The sequence below is a fragment of the Gymnoscopelus microlampas genome (assembly GCF_963454915.1).
Source record: "Gymnoscopelus microlampas genome assembly, chromosome: 22".
Taxonomy (NCBI): domain Eukaryota; kingdom Metazoa; phylum Chordata; class Actinopteri; order Myctophiformes; family Myctophidae; genus Gymnoscopelus; species Gymnoscopelus microlampas.
This window is the reverse complement of record NC_139959.1, coordinates 8507465-8524583: the sequence shown is the minus strand read 5'-3', so window position 1 is coordinate 8524583 and position 17119 is coordinate 8507465. Positions and strand designations below refer to the sequence as shown.

The following is a 17119-nucleotide window of genomic DNA, read 5'->3' as shown; positions in this document are numbered from 1 at the left end:
GGTAACATTCTGGCAGGGTGTGGTGTTATATAGGGTGGTGTCAGGGTATATTCTTGTGGTGCTAGGGTTAAATTCTTACCCTCTGGTAGCATTCAACCAGGGTGTGCATGGTCTATAGAAGGTGGAGTTCCCTGCATCAGGATCCTGATCCACTCCCTCAACAATGGATCCACACTGAGGTCAAACACAAAGGTCATACAGTAGGTCACAAACCGATGCACACAGTGATATTTACAATCCATTCATTTCACTGTTGCTCTTTTACAACAGTAGAATAATGATCAGATCCTGACCTACAGCCATAGACAGAGCAGCCAGAGCGGTCACACTGGGGCCTGTGGGGTGGTGGGGAAGATTATTATAGTTTAGCGCCCAACTGTGGTATGTTGGGTCAACTACGGCCCTTTGTGGGTGATTCAGATTGCACCTCTAATGTACAACTGTGTTCAAAGAAGTTAACAACTAACATTAATCCATTACGACCAGGAACACATCTGTGTCACCACTTTAACCATTATTTTATACTTTGGATATTCAAAAATATTTGTGAAAAATCGTGAAATTTGTGCAAATCTTTGAATATATATATATATATATATATATATATATATATTTTTTTTTTTTTTAAAGCGAACATTTTAACTCAAATCTTTGCTTGGGGGGGGGGGGGGGGGGTCTGTGGAACAACGTATTTTAAGATGGGGGTCTGCGGCCAAATACATATCATTTTGCGGGGTCCTTACATACGTTTCACTGTTAGGATTTAGAAGACATTTGTCGAATCCCCCAGAAGCAAATATTTGAGTTACAAATGTTCCCCTTAAAAAACGATATATATATATTATATATATATATATATATATATATATATATATATATATATATATATATATATATATATATATATATATATATATATATATATATATATATATATATACACACACATACACACAAAGATTTGCACACATTTTCATGATTTAAAAAAAAGTAGCAGATCTACAAGCTCATAGCGCGGCACTCTGTGCCGCTCTATGAGCTTGTATATCTGCTATTTTTGAATAGCCAAATAAATCTTAAAATGACACAGATGTGTTCCCGTTCTAAAAGGGTTAAGTGTGCACGCGCACACGCACACACACACACACACACGCACACACACACACACCACACACACACACACAGTAACACTACCCTAAAAACGCCTTCTAAATTTCAGAAAATCTTAAATTTTTTCCCCAAAAATTAAAACAAACATCCTGTTGCTATGTACATACAGTACATAGCAACATCTAAAATGACTCAGATGCTTTTCACGGTTTTAATGGGTTAACCACTTGAACCCTATTTAGCATCCCTATTCTGGTCGAAACATTCGCCGTAAAATAGACGATCTACAAGCTTACAATGCATCCCAGACATTTGGTGTAGAGGAGAAAATGAACAGAACCAAGTACAGAGCCAAACTGTCAAGTTTTGTAAGTATTGAGAGTTTAAGTGGTTAAATGTCTGAAAATACACTAATACATTAACATGAATGCAACACAACACTGATGACAGTCAAACAAGTCTATGAAGCTATCTGTGAAATCTATGAGAAAGTTTGATCTGCCACACAATTTTATCTGTACATTGAAACTATAGGATACCAGGTAAACAATGAACCTAGTATATGTCTAAATATCATGTTATCTAAATTAAAAATTTTAACATTGTGGTCAAGAAAAAACAAGACCAAGTAACAAACACATGAGAACAAATGGTCGTCATATCTAGGTCAGTCACTAGCATCAATGGAACAGAACGTGGAAGGGTCTCACGCTCTTTCTCCTCCAGGCTAGTGTGTTAGATTCAGATTCAGATTCAGATTCACTTTTATTGTCACTTAGATGCACAGGTACATACATGTGAAAAACTTACGGTCAGAAGCTCCAATAATAAAACATGATAAAACAACCTAAAAACGCTCATAAGCAATAAATAAACAGACACAGGCAAATCAGTTTAAGGAAAGTGCATGGTGCAGAATACAGTTATTGCACGTTTCATTTTCCACTGTCATTTAACAGCCTGATGGCCTGTGGGAAGAAACTGTTCCTCAGCCTGCTGGTACGTGCTGAGAGGATCTTGTATCCCTTTACCCTTCTTGATTTGAGCGGGGAGAAAAGTATTTTATGGGGGTGGGTGGGGTCTTTAATGATCCTGAGTGATTTATTGAGGCAGCGCTGGGTGTAGAGGTCCTCCATACTGGGCAGCTCACACCCGGTGATTTTCTCTGCAGTGCGGACAACCCTCCTCAACGCCTTGTGGTTTCTGTCCGTGCAACTGCCATACCATGATGTGAAACTGCTTGTTAGGAGGCTCTCTACCGTGCCTCTGTAGAAGTCCCTGATGGTTTCGGGTCTCAGGCCGAATTGCTTCAGGCGCCTGAGCCCGTACAGGCGCTGTTGGGCCTTTTTTACGACTGCAGTGACATGGCAGTCCCAAGTCAGGTCCTTCTCAATGTTCACTCCCAGGTATTTGAAGGTGTCCACCCTCTCCACCGCTGAGCCGTTGATGATTACTGGTTGGAGCTCATCCTTCCGCTTCCTGTTGTCCACCACAATCTCCTTTGTTTTCCTCACATTTAGAGAGAGGTGATTGTCCATGCACCATTTCTCCAAGGTGGCCACCTCCTCCCTGTAGGCCGACTCATCGCCGCCAGAAATCAGACCCACCACTGCTGTGTCGTCAGCAAACTTCACGACATGGTTTGATGCCTGTGTCGCTACGCAGTCATAGGTGTACAGGGAGTATAGGAGAGGGCTGAGGACACAGCCCTGTGGTGCCCCTATACTGAGACTCAATGTGGAGGAGGTCCGACCAGTGGTTCTCAACCTTTTCAGGCTGTGACCCCCCAAAATAATCATATTTCTGGGGACCCCCACCCTGATAAGCATTTGGAATTGCAGGAGTTGAGGCATGACATTTAGTTTGACTTGGTTCCACAGATAAATATTGTGAAAATAGCAGATCTACAAGCTCACAACGCCTCGCACTAGGCATTGTGAGCTTGTAGATCAGCTATTTTCTAAATGTTTGCTTCTTTCTTACATTATTTGACAATTTGGCCAATGTTTGACAAGTTTTTAAAGTATAGTTTGTTGATTAATGTTGATGGAATCTTTTCAAATCATGTGGGGACCCCCCTGGGGGTCCCAACCCACAGTTTGAGAACCACTGTGTTAGTCGACCAGCCACAGCCCACTTTGCAGCTACTAATGTCAGCTGGTTATGGTGGAAATACTGAGTGAAGGAGTACGGGGAGAGTGAAGTGCTAAGGGCTGAGGTTCAGTCTGAAGAGGTGAGTCTTCAGATTATGACGAACTGCAGTGAGTCTGCAGTTCTAACTGTAATGGGGAGTTCATTCCACAGTTTGAGAGCCAGAAGGGAGAAGAGTCTGGGACGTGTGGAGCGTTGTCCCGGATGTTTTAGGGAAGGGTCTGACCAGAAAAGTACTCACGTTTGTTACTTATGTAAAAGTATCAATACCGCAATGTAGAAATACTCTGTTACAAGTAAAAGTCTGGAATTAAAAATTTACTTGAGTAAAAGTACAAAAGTATTGGCATCAAAATGTACTTAAAGTACCAAAAGTAGGACGTACTCATTACGCAAAATGTTTTCAAACGTATAGAAATCTTTTGAAAATAGCCAAAATCTGTTTAGGGTTGAAATTGTTAATAACGCTTTGGAATAATAATTCAAATCTACAAAGTAACTAGTAAGGGCGTGCTCCCACCACACTTTTATTTTACCTCTGGGGCGGAATCTGCCAATGCTTTGTCAATGCAAATGCGTGGATTCATGGAAAAAATCTGCAAGACCAGGAATCCACGCATTTGCATTGACAAGGCATTGGCAGATTCTGCCCCAGAGGTAAAATAAAAGTGCGGTGGGAGCGCGCCCTAACTAAAGTTTTCAAATCATTTTAGTGGAGTAAAAAGTACAATATTTACCTCTCAGATGTAGTGGAGTAAAAGTATAAACAATTGGAAATACTCCATTAAGTAAAAGTACCTACATGTTTAGTTAAGTACAGTGCATAAGTAAATGTACTTAGTTACTTTCCACCACTGGTTCTGACAGCTTCCCTGTGTTAGCTGATCTGAGACAGTGGGAGGGGTTGTAGGGTTGGATCAGGCTTTGTGCAACACAGTCTGTGATGGTATGGGTGGGGGGTGGGGGGGGGCTATGACTTTGGTTGCTCTGCAGGCCAGCATCAGTGTTTTGTACTCGGTGCAGGCAGCAACTGGGAGCCAATGGAGGGAGCTGAAAAGGGGGGAGACCTGAAAACGAGTTAGCTAGTTGAAGACCAGGCATGCTTTATTTGATGGGGCTTAAGTGCGTGAGGCCAGTAAGGAGCGAGTTACAGTAGTCAAGTTTTGATATGACTGAAGCCAGGATAAGGAGCTGGGCTGACTCCTGGGTGAGGAAGGGTCTGATCCTTCCAATGTTATAGAGTGTAAACCAACAGGATGGAGTGGCCGCTGCAATGTGTGCCTTGAATGAGAGCTGACTGTCAACAGGACAACACCAACAGAAGCCACCGGGGAGTTAGTTGTCTATGGAAATGAGTGAGATCCTGCATGGGGCAGGACTTACCTGGGAAGAAGAGAAGCTCGGTCTTGTCTGGGTTCAGTTTAACCCATTTAGACCGGGAAAACATCTGTCATTTTAGATTTTAACCACTTTAATCATTATCTTATACTTTGGCTATTTTTTGAAAAATCAATGTTTGAATATATTTTTTTTTACAGCGAACATTTGTAACTCAAATCTTTGCTTCTGGGGGATTCTACAAATGTCTGTTTAAAAAAAAAAAACGTATGTTGCTATAAATCAGTGGTTCTCAAACTGCTTCATGTCAAGGACCCCCAACATTATATGTATTTGGCCGCGAACCCCATTTCAAAATATGTTGTTCCAGGGACCCCCCAGAAGCAAAGATTTGAGTTACAAATGTTTGCTTTAAAATATATAGATATTCAAAGATGTGCACACATTTCATGATTTAAAAAAAATTGTAGATCTACAAGCTACAAGTGCCGCGTAGCCTAATGAGCTTGTAGATCTGCTATTTTTGAATAGCCAAAGTATAAAATAATGTTTTAAAGTGGTTACACAAATGCGTTCCCGGTCTTAATGAGTGAAGGTGGTGAGAAGACAAGACATCCACTGAGATGTCAGCCAGATATGCAGCGAGGCTCTTCAACCTGAGTGGCAGAGGGTGGAGAGAGAAACAGAGTGTCAGTGGTGTAAAGTAACTAAGTACATTTACTCAAGTACTGTACTTAAATACACTTTTGAGGATTTGTTCCCATTTTCAATACTTTTACTTCTACTCCACTACATCTCAGAGGCAAATATTGTACTTTTACTCCACTACAATTATTTGAAAGCTTTAGTTACTAGATTAAAATCTACAAGGTAACTAACTACCTTGTAGATTTGAATCATTATTACTAAACATACATTACCCAGCCCTATATATATTTCGGTCATTTGAAAATAGCAGATCTACAAGCTCACAATGATGCGACGCATTGTGAGCTTGTAGATCGGCTATTTTCAAAATATTTTTATACATTTTGAACTTGTGAAATGGACCATTCTGCATAATGAGTACTTATGTACTTCATTTATATTTTACTCAAGTACATGTTTAATTCCAGACTTTTACTTGTAACAAAGTCCTTCTACATTGCAGTATACTTTTACTTAAGTAAAGAATTCAAGTACTTTTTCCACCACTATGTCCATGTCATTTAAGTTCTCAGATAGCGTCCATACTCACTCAGAAATGTGTTCAAATGTCTCACACACTCTCTTCTCCTCCAGGCTAGTGTGTTAGTTGACCAGCCACAGTCCATCTTGTAGTTATTAATGTCAGCTGGTTATGGTAGAAATACTGAGTGAAAACCCAGCTCCAAACACATAAACATGCTAATATATCCACACTGATATTAATCCATAGCTCTTCATTTACCAGATTATTGAATGTATAAACATCTCTGTTTTCACCTGTTTCTCTCTCTCTCTCTCTGACTGTCTTCCTTCCTGCTTTTTTTTAGTCCCACCCCCTGTCAGAACCTGCTATGTAGATTAGAGTTGATTGATACCTGGATGCCCAATGACATTGCTACCATGAGCTTGGTATAAATGACCAAGTAGCTGCATGTCTGCTCCCTAGTGGACCTGGCGCTTTAGCCAACTAGTTAGTGCTGACAGTGAAACTTCAAACCTAGGTTCAAAACCGCATTGTGACACTTGTAGACTGGGCAAAAAAAATGTACATGGTAGAAATGGATTCTACAGGTAAAAAGTCTAAAAACACATAAGAATCAACTAAGAAAAGTTTGGTACCCCCTTTTATCGAATTGTTATAGGTTTTGCCCAGTCTATATGGCAAGGTTAGGGTTGCCAACTCCCAGAGATTAAAATAAGGGACACCTATCCTGGGCGCGCTATCGAATATTAATTTTGGGGGTCAAACCCCCCAAAACCCCGAAATGCATAGGAAACTATGCATTATACCATAACGTAATAAGTATGAAAGAAACAGCAAGGTGCCAAAGTTTTCAGATGTACATTTTAAATATCTAAATATCTCAAAAACTACAAAACATTTCAAAGTAAAAAGTTCAAGCATTTGTGTCCACAGTAAGCTGAATTATAAAAAGTGTGAATGGAGTTTCTAGGTGAAAGTGTTTTTTTGAGGTCCCAAAATCTTCCATCGGCCTCCATTACAAATCTCTGAACTTTTAAAGGAGTACAATTCTAAAACTATGAAACATTTCAAATATTCCTTTTCAGGCAAACATGTCCACAGTAAGATGAACATTTTAAAGTTTGAATGGGGGTTCTAGGTGTAAGTATGTAGGACTAGTAGCCTGGCAAGGTTTGTAAGTGTAGATTCCACATCTACAGTGAAATGCTGAAAAAGTTCAGACACACACACACACACACACACACACGCGCGCGCACGCACGCACGCACGCACGCACGCACGCACGCACGCACGCACGCACGCACGCACACACACACACACACACACACACACACACACACACACACACACACACACACACACACACACACACACACACACACACACACACACAGGGTGCCATGTACCTGTTAGTGTTGTTGCTGCTGAGCCCAATGGAAACGTTAATTAAATCTGTCTGCATTACCTATGAGACTGTGGTAAGAGATGGCCCATCTCTACACACAGAGAGAAAGCAATCAACAGGGTTGTTTGGTCCTCTTCAATACCACAAACTAGAAATACTCAGTTACAAGTAAAAGTCCAGTATTAAAAACTTACTTGAGTAAAAGTACAAAAGTATTGGCATCAAAATATATACTTAAAGTACCAAAAGTAAAAGCAGTCATTATGCACAATGTCCCATTTCACAAGTTCAATATGTATACAAATATTTTGAAAATAGCAGATCTACAAGCTCACAACGCCTTGCATTGCGGCGTGTTGTGAGCTTGTAGATCTGCTATTTTAAAATAGCCGAAGTATATACAAGGCTAAAGTGGTTAATGCATGTTTTGTAATCATAATCTACAAAGTAACTAACTAAAGTTTTCAAGTAATTGCAGTGGTAAAAGTACAATATTTGCCTCTGAGATGTAGTGAAGTTTAATCTGCAACACCATTTTATATTATGTAGTGGGGCGGTGGGGGTCCCTGCTTCATCTCACTCTCAGCTAGGGGGTCCTTGGCCTGGAAAACATTGAAGATTTAGACGGTAAAACCTGAAACCCTCCACCATCCATGCAACAACTGGACTCTCTGCCTTAAAAATATAAATTTCTTCTTTACATCAACTGCATCCATCCACAACGAGAGCTGTGCCAGGCAAAGGGGTGCATGGGCCCACCCCTGGTTTATTGGAATCTTTATGGTTGGTGGGGGTAGACGACAGTAAAATAGCTTCTCTGCAGATTCCCACAGATAGAGCTGTCAGCAGTATGGAGAGAAGACATAGCAGTAAACGAGTTTCAAAAGAGGAATGGAGCAGACCTCAGCAGGCCATGGACAGGAAAGAGACGAGGGAGACTGAAAAGTCAAGGAGAAGAGAAGAAAGGCTAGGTCAGAACCTGAACCTTGTTGATACATAATTTGTGGTCCTCCATTACTTTAAATGGGACTGCTAGGTCCTTACAACAGGCAAATGATGTAAAGCCCCACTTCAATTGAGGTTTTGAAATATTTAACTTTAAGCGCCCAATGAACAAAAAAAAAACCGAGTAGAAAAGTTGTAGCCTACCACTTTAAATCAATACGCCGATCACTGCATGAGCTCTCAATAACTCAGACAACTGTATAAAACCACGGTTGATGAGGAGGTAGAGAAGCCTTCTGGGAATTAGAGGTTGCCGGTTGATCTTTGGCTCCTCCATCCAGGCTTTGTGTTAAAGTGTCCCTGAACTGCTCCCCAGACACTGTTACAAATAGTAGTCACTCACTGCTATTAGGAGCATTAATTAAAAGGAGCAAGAATTAATCAAATAAAAGATTTTGCATGTGGCCCGCACAGTACCTATTTTCTATTAATTACACACCCCATGAGGCCTTGAATTCATGGAGATTTTTTGTCGCATTCCTGAGCCAATAATTTGATGACCATCGGAGTAGACTCAATTGAGTCTCCTACTGACCAGCCATCCCGTCATCAAATTATTGGCTCAGGAATACAACAAAAACAAAAAAAACTCCATGAATTCAAGGTTTCATGGGATGTGTAAGTGATAGAAAATTAGTCTTTTTTGGGGTGACCTACTCCTTTAAAGGGGACACAAACAATTATTACCACGTACATGTATTTTGCCATTATGTAGATGTGATAGTTGGACACCCTTGCCATTTCGTATCTCATGGTGAATGAAATGAGTCTGTTGTTGCCAAGGTCACTACCATGCAGTCATCAAGTCGTACATTATATGCATGTTATCTGAAATTAAATGTGATATCTTACTGCCATCTAGTGGCACAAACAACACTGTCAAAGTTGCACAGCCAAACTACATCCCCTACTATGAATGATTATTAGGTCAAGAGCTTTTGAGCAAGGGGCGCTCAGCAGGGCTTAAGTATGGGTAAAGGTGAACCAGTAAGGTTCAACAGCAGTGGTAATACAGAAATGGGTGGGAAGCAATTCATTGGCAACGACTACTTTCTTCTTGGGAGAAAAAAGTGGTAACAAATAATGGGCTACTCTACCTGGCCAACACCACAAAATAGTCCAAGTCCAAGTCACCGTCTGTTAAACTTAAAGAACTAGGTCTAGACTTTAATCAAAAATAGACATTTATTTTGATGAAATAGAAAAAAAGACAAGACCAGTGCTTGTTAAAATATAGAAATTATTTTCTTGATAACAAACGTTGAAGAGTTGTAGCTAGGCTACAACAGGACATGGAGGTTAAAATATGGAGTTGTAACACCCTCTTTCCCATATAAATCATTTAAAAGTAACTTGATTCACATGCTGGTACATGCAGCATAAGGGATAAAGTTAGATGCAATGTATATACACAATTTTCAATAACATAGGCCAAACTTGGCCTACATTTAGGCCTATGGTTTTACGTCAGTACAATACAAGAGTCAGTATCTGGCCACATTTCAAGACAGTTATAGTGCATGTTATGATTGTCAGATAAATGTATACATATATACAGTATACTGTACACAGCAAAACAGACACACAAAAATTAAAATGCTGCACTGTAGCAGGATATTATATATATATATATATATATATATATATATATATATATATACTGCTAGTGCAGTAAAAGACATTCATGGTCGAGAAAAACACTGCTTTCAGTAAGCACTGTTGCAAGAAAAGGAAAATCAAAAACAGTAGCATTAAAGCGGATACGGGATAGGTGGGCACTAGGGACATCTGGGCACCTCTATGTAAAATTGGCTATTTTGTCAAAAAAAAAAAGAATATTAGAGAAATAAGTAATGGTTTTGTAGAAATTTGTATTAATTGTAGCAATATTAGACCTTCATTGTCGAATGTTTAAGCATGTTCTAATCATGTATACTTTACTTAAAAACATTATTTTATCTTTAAACATTTTGGACAAAATAGCCAATTTAACACCCACTCTTCTTTGGTGCCCACCTATCCTGTTACCATTAAAACAATACACTTATAATGGGAGTAAAGGGAAGCAAGAAAAATACATTTTAGTTTGGTCACAATAAATGGGAATCTTCCCCTGAACGTTACAGTAACAATTTAGTAGTGCAGATGTTCCATGGGTGTCAGCAAAGACAAGACATTGTTCATCACGGGTTTGCAATTTGTCACAGCTGCCTGAGTAACAGCATGTTCTTCCTTGTTACAGAACCAATTAAGTCTGTCTCATCCCATTACCATCACGAACCAACAGCTTTCTTGGTCTATTAAAATCACACAGACATTTATGAAAATGTAGGCCGCAAGGCCTGTTGAAATCGATGCGCCAAAATCTTTAACTTAAAAATGGAGTGATACTGCAAAAACATCAGACACACCAAACCAGTACGGAAGATACTGCATAATAATGACTGCCCACACACTAAGAAATCCAAAATATGCTTTCTCCACCAAAATAAACAATCATACTTTGCATATTCAGTAGGCTTTGTTTCAAGAGGACGTAAAATCTGCATGTTTAGGGTCAGAAGCAGAACATTTACTGTGTCCCCCTAGTGGCAGCTTGCAGGATCCATCAGCCAGCTTGAGTGTCTAGTTAATCTGAAATCAAAAACACATCTGTTGTTAAAGGGCCTTCATCTGCAATGGATATGAGTGCAATTCTTAGGTCATTCATGGCCATATAACAGACAGACAAGAACTTGTCATTCTTTTGTCGAGTTGGGGAAAGATGTTACAATGTACAGGATACAATTACATTCATCGCTTGCTGCAGTTTAAATCATGATCAACAGGTTAGAAATACTACCTTTAATCATACTAATATAGACTGAATGTGTTCTAGAATCTAATGTATGCAATCACACTTGAACTTTGTGAGTTAAGAAGATCAACACATCACTCACTGACAGGAGGGTCCACCGCCATGGCTTGGGCCAGTGCAGCAGAAGAGTTCTGTTTGGGGCGAGCCCCAAGCTCTCGCCCCTCTCTGGCTTGGTTCTGAGCCGGGTTCTGATTCTGATCCAGGGTTTTCTTCTGTCGCTCCACCTCCTCTCGGCTGTAGAGGACACCCCCCTCCTCCGCCACCACCTTCTCCACTTTCTCCATTAACCTCCCCAGCTGGGGATGCTCCCCAAAGATGCAGTTATTAATGACAAAGTATCTCTTTTTACACTTCTCCAGCACCCACTGCAGGTCCTTGCCCTCCCTGCGGATGTACCTCTCAATGGAAATGTTCCTCAACACCTCTGCCCAGGTGAACACCACAATCGTGTGCCTCCACACGCTCTCCCCGAACAGGCCCACGTGCTCTTCGATGCGAACGCGGTCGACTTCCGAGAACATGCCCACGGGGATGACCAGCAAAAAGGCATGGGGCCCCGGAGGACACATGGTGGGACCTTTCACTATCTCCTGCTGGTAGCTGGCTGGTGTATCCTGGGAAGTGAACCAGCCCGGCGTGTCCACCACGATCACCCGTCTCCCCGCCACCTCGGTCTCTCTCTTCACCGAGAACTCGGCTGCTCGCTCCAGGTGGAATTCCTCGCGGCCCAGGATGGTGTTACCGGTCAGGCTCTTTCCTGGCCACCTCCAGCCCAGCATCACCAGTCGAATCTCAGACAGATGATTGGACGCGGCCACCGCCTCCCGTTTCTCCTTCTCCAGGCCGGGGATGCCATTTCCTGTCGTCCCTGTAGTGGTAGATCAGGGTAGTAATGTCACAAACTACAGTATTTTATAATGGGGGGGGGGGGGGGGGGGTTTTAATAATTTGTGCACTTTATACCACTATTGTCTTTCCACCATAAGTGTGGTTTCATTGTCTAACTATCTATACAGTATCTCTATACTGAACCTTGATAGTGAAGTGCCCTTGAACAAGGCACTGAACCCCCAACTGCTCCAGTGGAGCTGCTCCGTGGCCAACAGTATAAGACTGTGGTTGTACTCACTGGTCAGTGCCCAGGTTTTAATGTGTGTCTGTGTGTGTTTCTATGGGCAGGGCATTGCTGGAAATGAGCACTTATGCGCAGCTACTACCCTGGGTAAATAAAGAACAAAAAAAGAAAGAAAACAAGAAAGCTGGATACAATAAGATTGGTCACCTTGATCTAAAATTGTCTATTTTGTCCAAAATGTTAAAAAATAAAATTATAAAAAAAAGGTCTGAAGTCATGTAAAGTACACACGATTAGAACATACACGGTACATCATTATCAGACCTAAATGTATCCTTCAACTTCTTGCTTATGGCCATAATGATTGGATAAACAGGTTTTGTAGTGAATTTGTTGCAATTGCAGAAATATTAGGCCTTATTTGACAAATGTTCAATCATGTTCTAATCATGAATACTTAAAAAACATTTTCCAAATATTTAATTTTTGAACATTTTGGGAAAAATAGCCATGCAATTTTACATCGAGGTGCCCACTTTTCCTTAGTGCCCACTCTTACTGTTACCATAGAGAGAGACAGACCCACAGCGTGTGTGAGAGAGAGAGAGAGACAGACAGGCAGAGACAGTGTGTGTGTGAGAGAGAGACACACACAGATAGACAGACAGGCAGAGACAGTGTGTGTGTGTGTGTGTGTGTGTGTGTGTGTGTGTGTGTGTGTGTGTGTGTGTGTGTGTGTGTGTGTGTGTGTGTGTGTGTGTGTGTGTGTGTGTGTGTGTGTGTGTGTGTGTGTGTGTGTGTGTGTGTGTGTGTGTGTGAGAGAGAGAGAGAGAGACAGACAGAGAGAGAGAGAGAGAGTGAAATACAAACAGGAGGACTCAAGTGGAAATGAAAAGAAAAGGAGTATTGGAACTAGTTCATAAAATGATGAAAGTCAGTTGGAAGAAAGCCATGTAGTAGGAATGAGAGCGGTCAAAAAAGCGGATGGGATATTTAAGGATCTGCACAGTGTTGCAATGTTTGTTGGAAGGAAGTTAGAAGTGGAATAGTGGTGATTGAGTGTTGAATGCAATGATTAACATCTTGTTTTGATCTTTAGGGGTAAATCAAATAGGATGGGCGTGATAAGTGGGGTGCCACTCTCAATGGAGTTGGACCCATTTCTCGACCTGGTGGGAGTAAGCAAAGTCAAGAGGTTGAAATGATTCATGAGAGATGAAAAGAGAGGATAGCCAGTCATTGTACATCATGTTTCATGGAGATCTGCCAGAAAGGATCTATGTTGAATATGTGACATATAAGGTCAGGCCATTTGAGAGAGGTCCTCTCAGATGTTTCTGTTGCCAGGCATATATATGGACATGCTGCGGCAGCCTGTAGAGTCGTCAGGAAATGTGGGAGATGTGGGGAGGAGAAATGTAATAATGAGTCAACACAGAGGAGTGAACCGACGTGTATGACGTGCATTACACAGGGTCAACAGTGTCCTAAAAGAAGAAGGGAAGAAATGTGACTAAGATTAGAGTAGAAAAAGGGCTAACGTATGCAGAAGCAGTAAAGAGAATGGAGGGAGGAAATGAAAGGGCGGCTGAAAAACATGAAATGGAGGAAAAAAACAAAAATAGATGAGCAAACAATTTGCATGGACAAGAGACAGTTTTTTGCATTTATCTCCATGGTGGTAAATTATAGCCTGGCATTGGCCAGACTGATAACGTGGATCCACTCTCATGTGAGAGTGAATCCACGTTATTAGTTAGTTAGTCTGGCCAATGCGAGGCTAGGAAAATTGTGCAGTCGAGATGAAGAGGAAATCAGAAACAATCGAGATGATATTTGATGCAGCCAGGAGATTTCTGAATATTGAAGACATAAATGGAGAGGACCTTGATAATTATCTTGAGGGAAGGATTTGCTCCAACTCAGGCCGCTGGGTCTAGGTTATAGAATGGACTATATTGACATTATTTTATTATATGGACAATGTAGGTTGAACAGCAGTGCACTATGTTGGTGGCGGTAATGCACCTAGTAATTGGTTTGCTAACCGCCAATAAACCTGAAAGGAGAGTAGGCGGCTGCAGTTATGATTTGACCCAAAAAAAATTGCAACAAAAGGTTTCTCAATGGTTTATTGTAGTATCAGGTGTACTTAATAACATATCAAAAGTTTACCAAAATCTGACCACTAAAAAGGTCCGATTTTCAAAATGGCCGCCGTCAGATCCTTAAAATACCATTACTCCTGTATTATTCATCCTAGACAAGTAATTTTGGTGCCTAACCCCAGGTTTTGGTGATCTTGGATCTAATTAGCATAATATAAATTATATTCAAGTGATTAAGTATAGAATTATAAAGCAATTGGTTATAAGCATATTTAACAATGTAATTGGACATTTCTCCCTTTTCTACGTGCCATAATGCCCAGGATTGGTGAATTCATCACCTATACATGAATTCACTGTTGAAGCTTTCAGGAGATTTCTTTTGATAACAATAAGGAATAAATTCATTATTATTGGGTGGTAGGCTACTGTGACATTTGTAAAAACATGGCTGTAACTCACAGACTGGGAATGTTACACAAATCTTGGAAGAAATTCCTTACAGAGAAGTTTCTTCACTATTTTGTTTGTAAAGGTGTCTGCCAAAAAATAAAATAATAATCCTAGTCCCCTAGGGCAGTGGTTCCCAAACTGGGGGTCAGCCCCCCCCCCCGCCCCCCCAGGATGATTGACACACAGTCATGCACCACATGGTCTTACAACCACCACTATGGGGGGTCCCTCCTCACTAACTATGGCCACTCACGAGTGCCATAGGGCATAGGAGCCAGCATGGAGGTCCACTTGGCACCAGTGGGACTATCCAGTGAGCCAGGCGACATAGGGACACTCCTCTCAGCCTAACGCATAACTTTAATTTCTGCCTCCTCCTCACTCCGTCCTCCAGCGTGACTTAGAAATTGTTTGCATCCCAAATGCTAATTTGCTTTTGGACTTGCTGAGAACCAGGTGAGCGCAGGCTCCCTAAGCCAAGTACTGTATATCTTTCATGTATCGTTTGCGGAACTGTCTTTGTTGAAATGCGTGGTGGCATATAATTTCTCCTCCTCCACATGACAACCCTCCGAGCTCCGAAATAGAAGCAATCCAACTGTGTGACACGTCATAATTGCTGTCACTTAAAAATTGCCCAGGTGCCCAGGGAGCAATCCAGTGACCCCCACTCCCCATACTCCCCTCCACCCACCTGAGGGGAACCCTAGGCCCTCTAAACTCTACACCAGACCCCTTTTTACCTCCTCACATAACCCTACCCCGCATACTCCCCTCTGCCTAGGCCCCCAGTAGAGACATGGGTTTTGACAGCTCTTCACTAACCTCCGTAGCCACCCCCACCCCTCTTTACTCACTCACACTGATTGCCTTCCTAATGTGTTAAAAAGTTCTTCAAAAATCTATTTATTGTTTTTCAAAATCTTGTGTCTACAAGATGACACTTTGATTCACATTTGATCCACAGAGCTATCCAAAACCTTTCAATATTGCATGCAATACTATATCAACTGACAATATTCTCTTTCTCTGCCATGCCTTCTGAATGACAAAATTGACAAAAATGAAAATTGTGACTTGTGTTTTAAGGATATCTTGAAGCCTTGTTCCAGTAAAAAAATATATAACTAGTTTATTGCATAATTAGTTTAGTTAACTTGAAACGGGTGACCATTTCAGAGGGTTTTAATAGAGTCACAAACAAAATATTGGATTTCACAATTATCTAATTGTATCTCTGCAATTTGGACAATTCCAGTGGATGTCTAGGCCCCCAAAACATAGGGTAAGACACAAAAAGTACTTGTCTAGGATAAATAATGAAGGAGTTAGGTTATTTTAAAGATGTTTTGGCCATCTTGGACGCCATATTGAAAATAACACCTTTCCAGTGCTCAAACTTTGGTAAACTTTGAGTATGTTATTAGGGACACCTAATACTGCAAGAAACAGTTGAAAAACGTTTTGTTGCAATTAGTTTTGGGTTAGGTGCTTTTTTTTCATAACTGCAGCCGCCTAGAGAGACAGACAGAGACAGTACGTGTGTGAGAGACAGACAGACAGACAGACAGACAGACAGACAGACAGACAGACAGACAGACAGACAGACACACACAGAGACAGTGCGTGTGTGAGAGAGACAGACAGACAGACACAGAGACAAACAGAGACTGTGTGAGAGAGACAGACAGACAGACAGACACAGAGACAAACAGAGACTGTGTGAGAGAGAGAGAGAGAGAGAGAGAGAGAGAGAGAGAGAGAGAGAGAGATAGACACAGACAGACTGACAGAGTGTGTGCGTGTGTGTGTCTGTGTGTTCTCGACCTCGTAATTGTAAAAATAATAATAATAATAATAAATCTGCCTGAAAAATGGACAATTTCGGATTTTTCTATTTACTGCTTTCCTGTCCCAAACTTTCAGCATAACATCATAAAACAAGGTTCAGCCATAAGAACCGTCCAGCAGGCTGTGTTGTGTGTAGCCTCTGTTGATAATATACAAGTCAGGATCAAGTTACATAAAGCGTCCAGCCAAAGTCAGAGCAAGGTGAGCTTCTGGACGTATTCAACGTTCAGAAGAACGTCAACGTTTAAAGTTATTCTTTCTGAGTGACATTTTGGCCTTCTAAACGTCAACCAGTGACACACAAGACTGGCGTGTGAAACGTGTCGCATTCCCGGGTTACATCGTAAAGCCGACGCTTCCTTACAAAGTAAAATCCCGTGAACTCCCCATGTTTCGCCACACACTGGTGATGGTTACTGGTCAAATAAATATAACTTCGTGTTTGTTTGAGGACTCACCTGTTGCTTCTATCGGTGTCTTCGTCTCCATTCTTGAGTTTATACTACTTTAAGTCTTGATTAAGATCAAGTTATATGATTCTAAAAGGCCGAGACGAGGCAAGAAACAACAAGGACTTCTTCCGGCTCTAGTTTCT

The 17119-nt window shown here is 41.1% G+C and overlaps 1 protein-coding gene across 1 annotated transcript; it reads right to left on the bottom strand.

The window, feature by feature from the left end:
* Positions 1-9352: 9352 nt before the first annotated feature.
* On the bottom strand, positions 9353-17119 carry gimap4 (GTPase IMAP family member 4). Its single transcript, XM_084048441.1, has 3 exons — positions 16983-17119; positions 11120-11905; positions 9353-10814 (listed from the first exon to the last, which is right to left on the bottom strand). The coding sequence occupies exons 1-3, from the start codon at positions 17011-17013 to the stop codon at positions 10810-10812; spliced, it is 822 nt and encodes a 273-aa protein (XP_083904567.1). The 5' UTR covers positions 17014-17119; the 3' UTR covers positions 9353-10809.

Coding starts and splice junctions, on each gene's coding strand:
- gimap4 (XM_084048441.1), bottom strand. CDS start 17,013: ATGGAGACGAAGACACCGATAGAAGCAACAG. Junction 11,906..16,982: donor GACACCGATAGAAGCAACAG/GTGAGTCCTCAA, acceptor CTACCACTACAG/GGACGACAGGAAATGGCATC.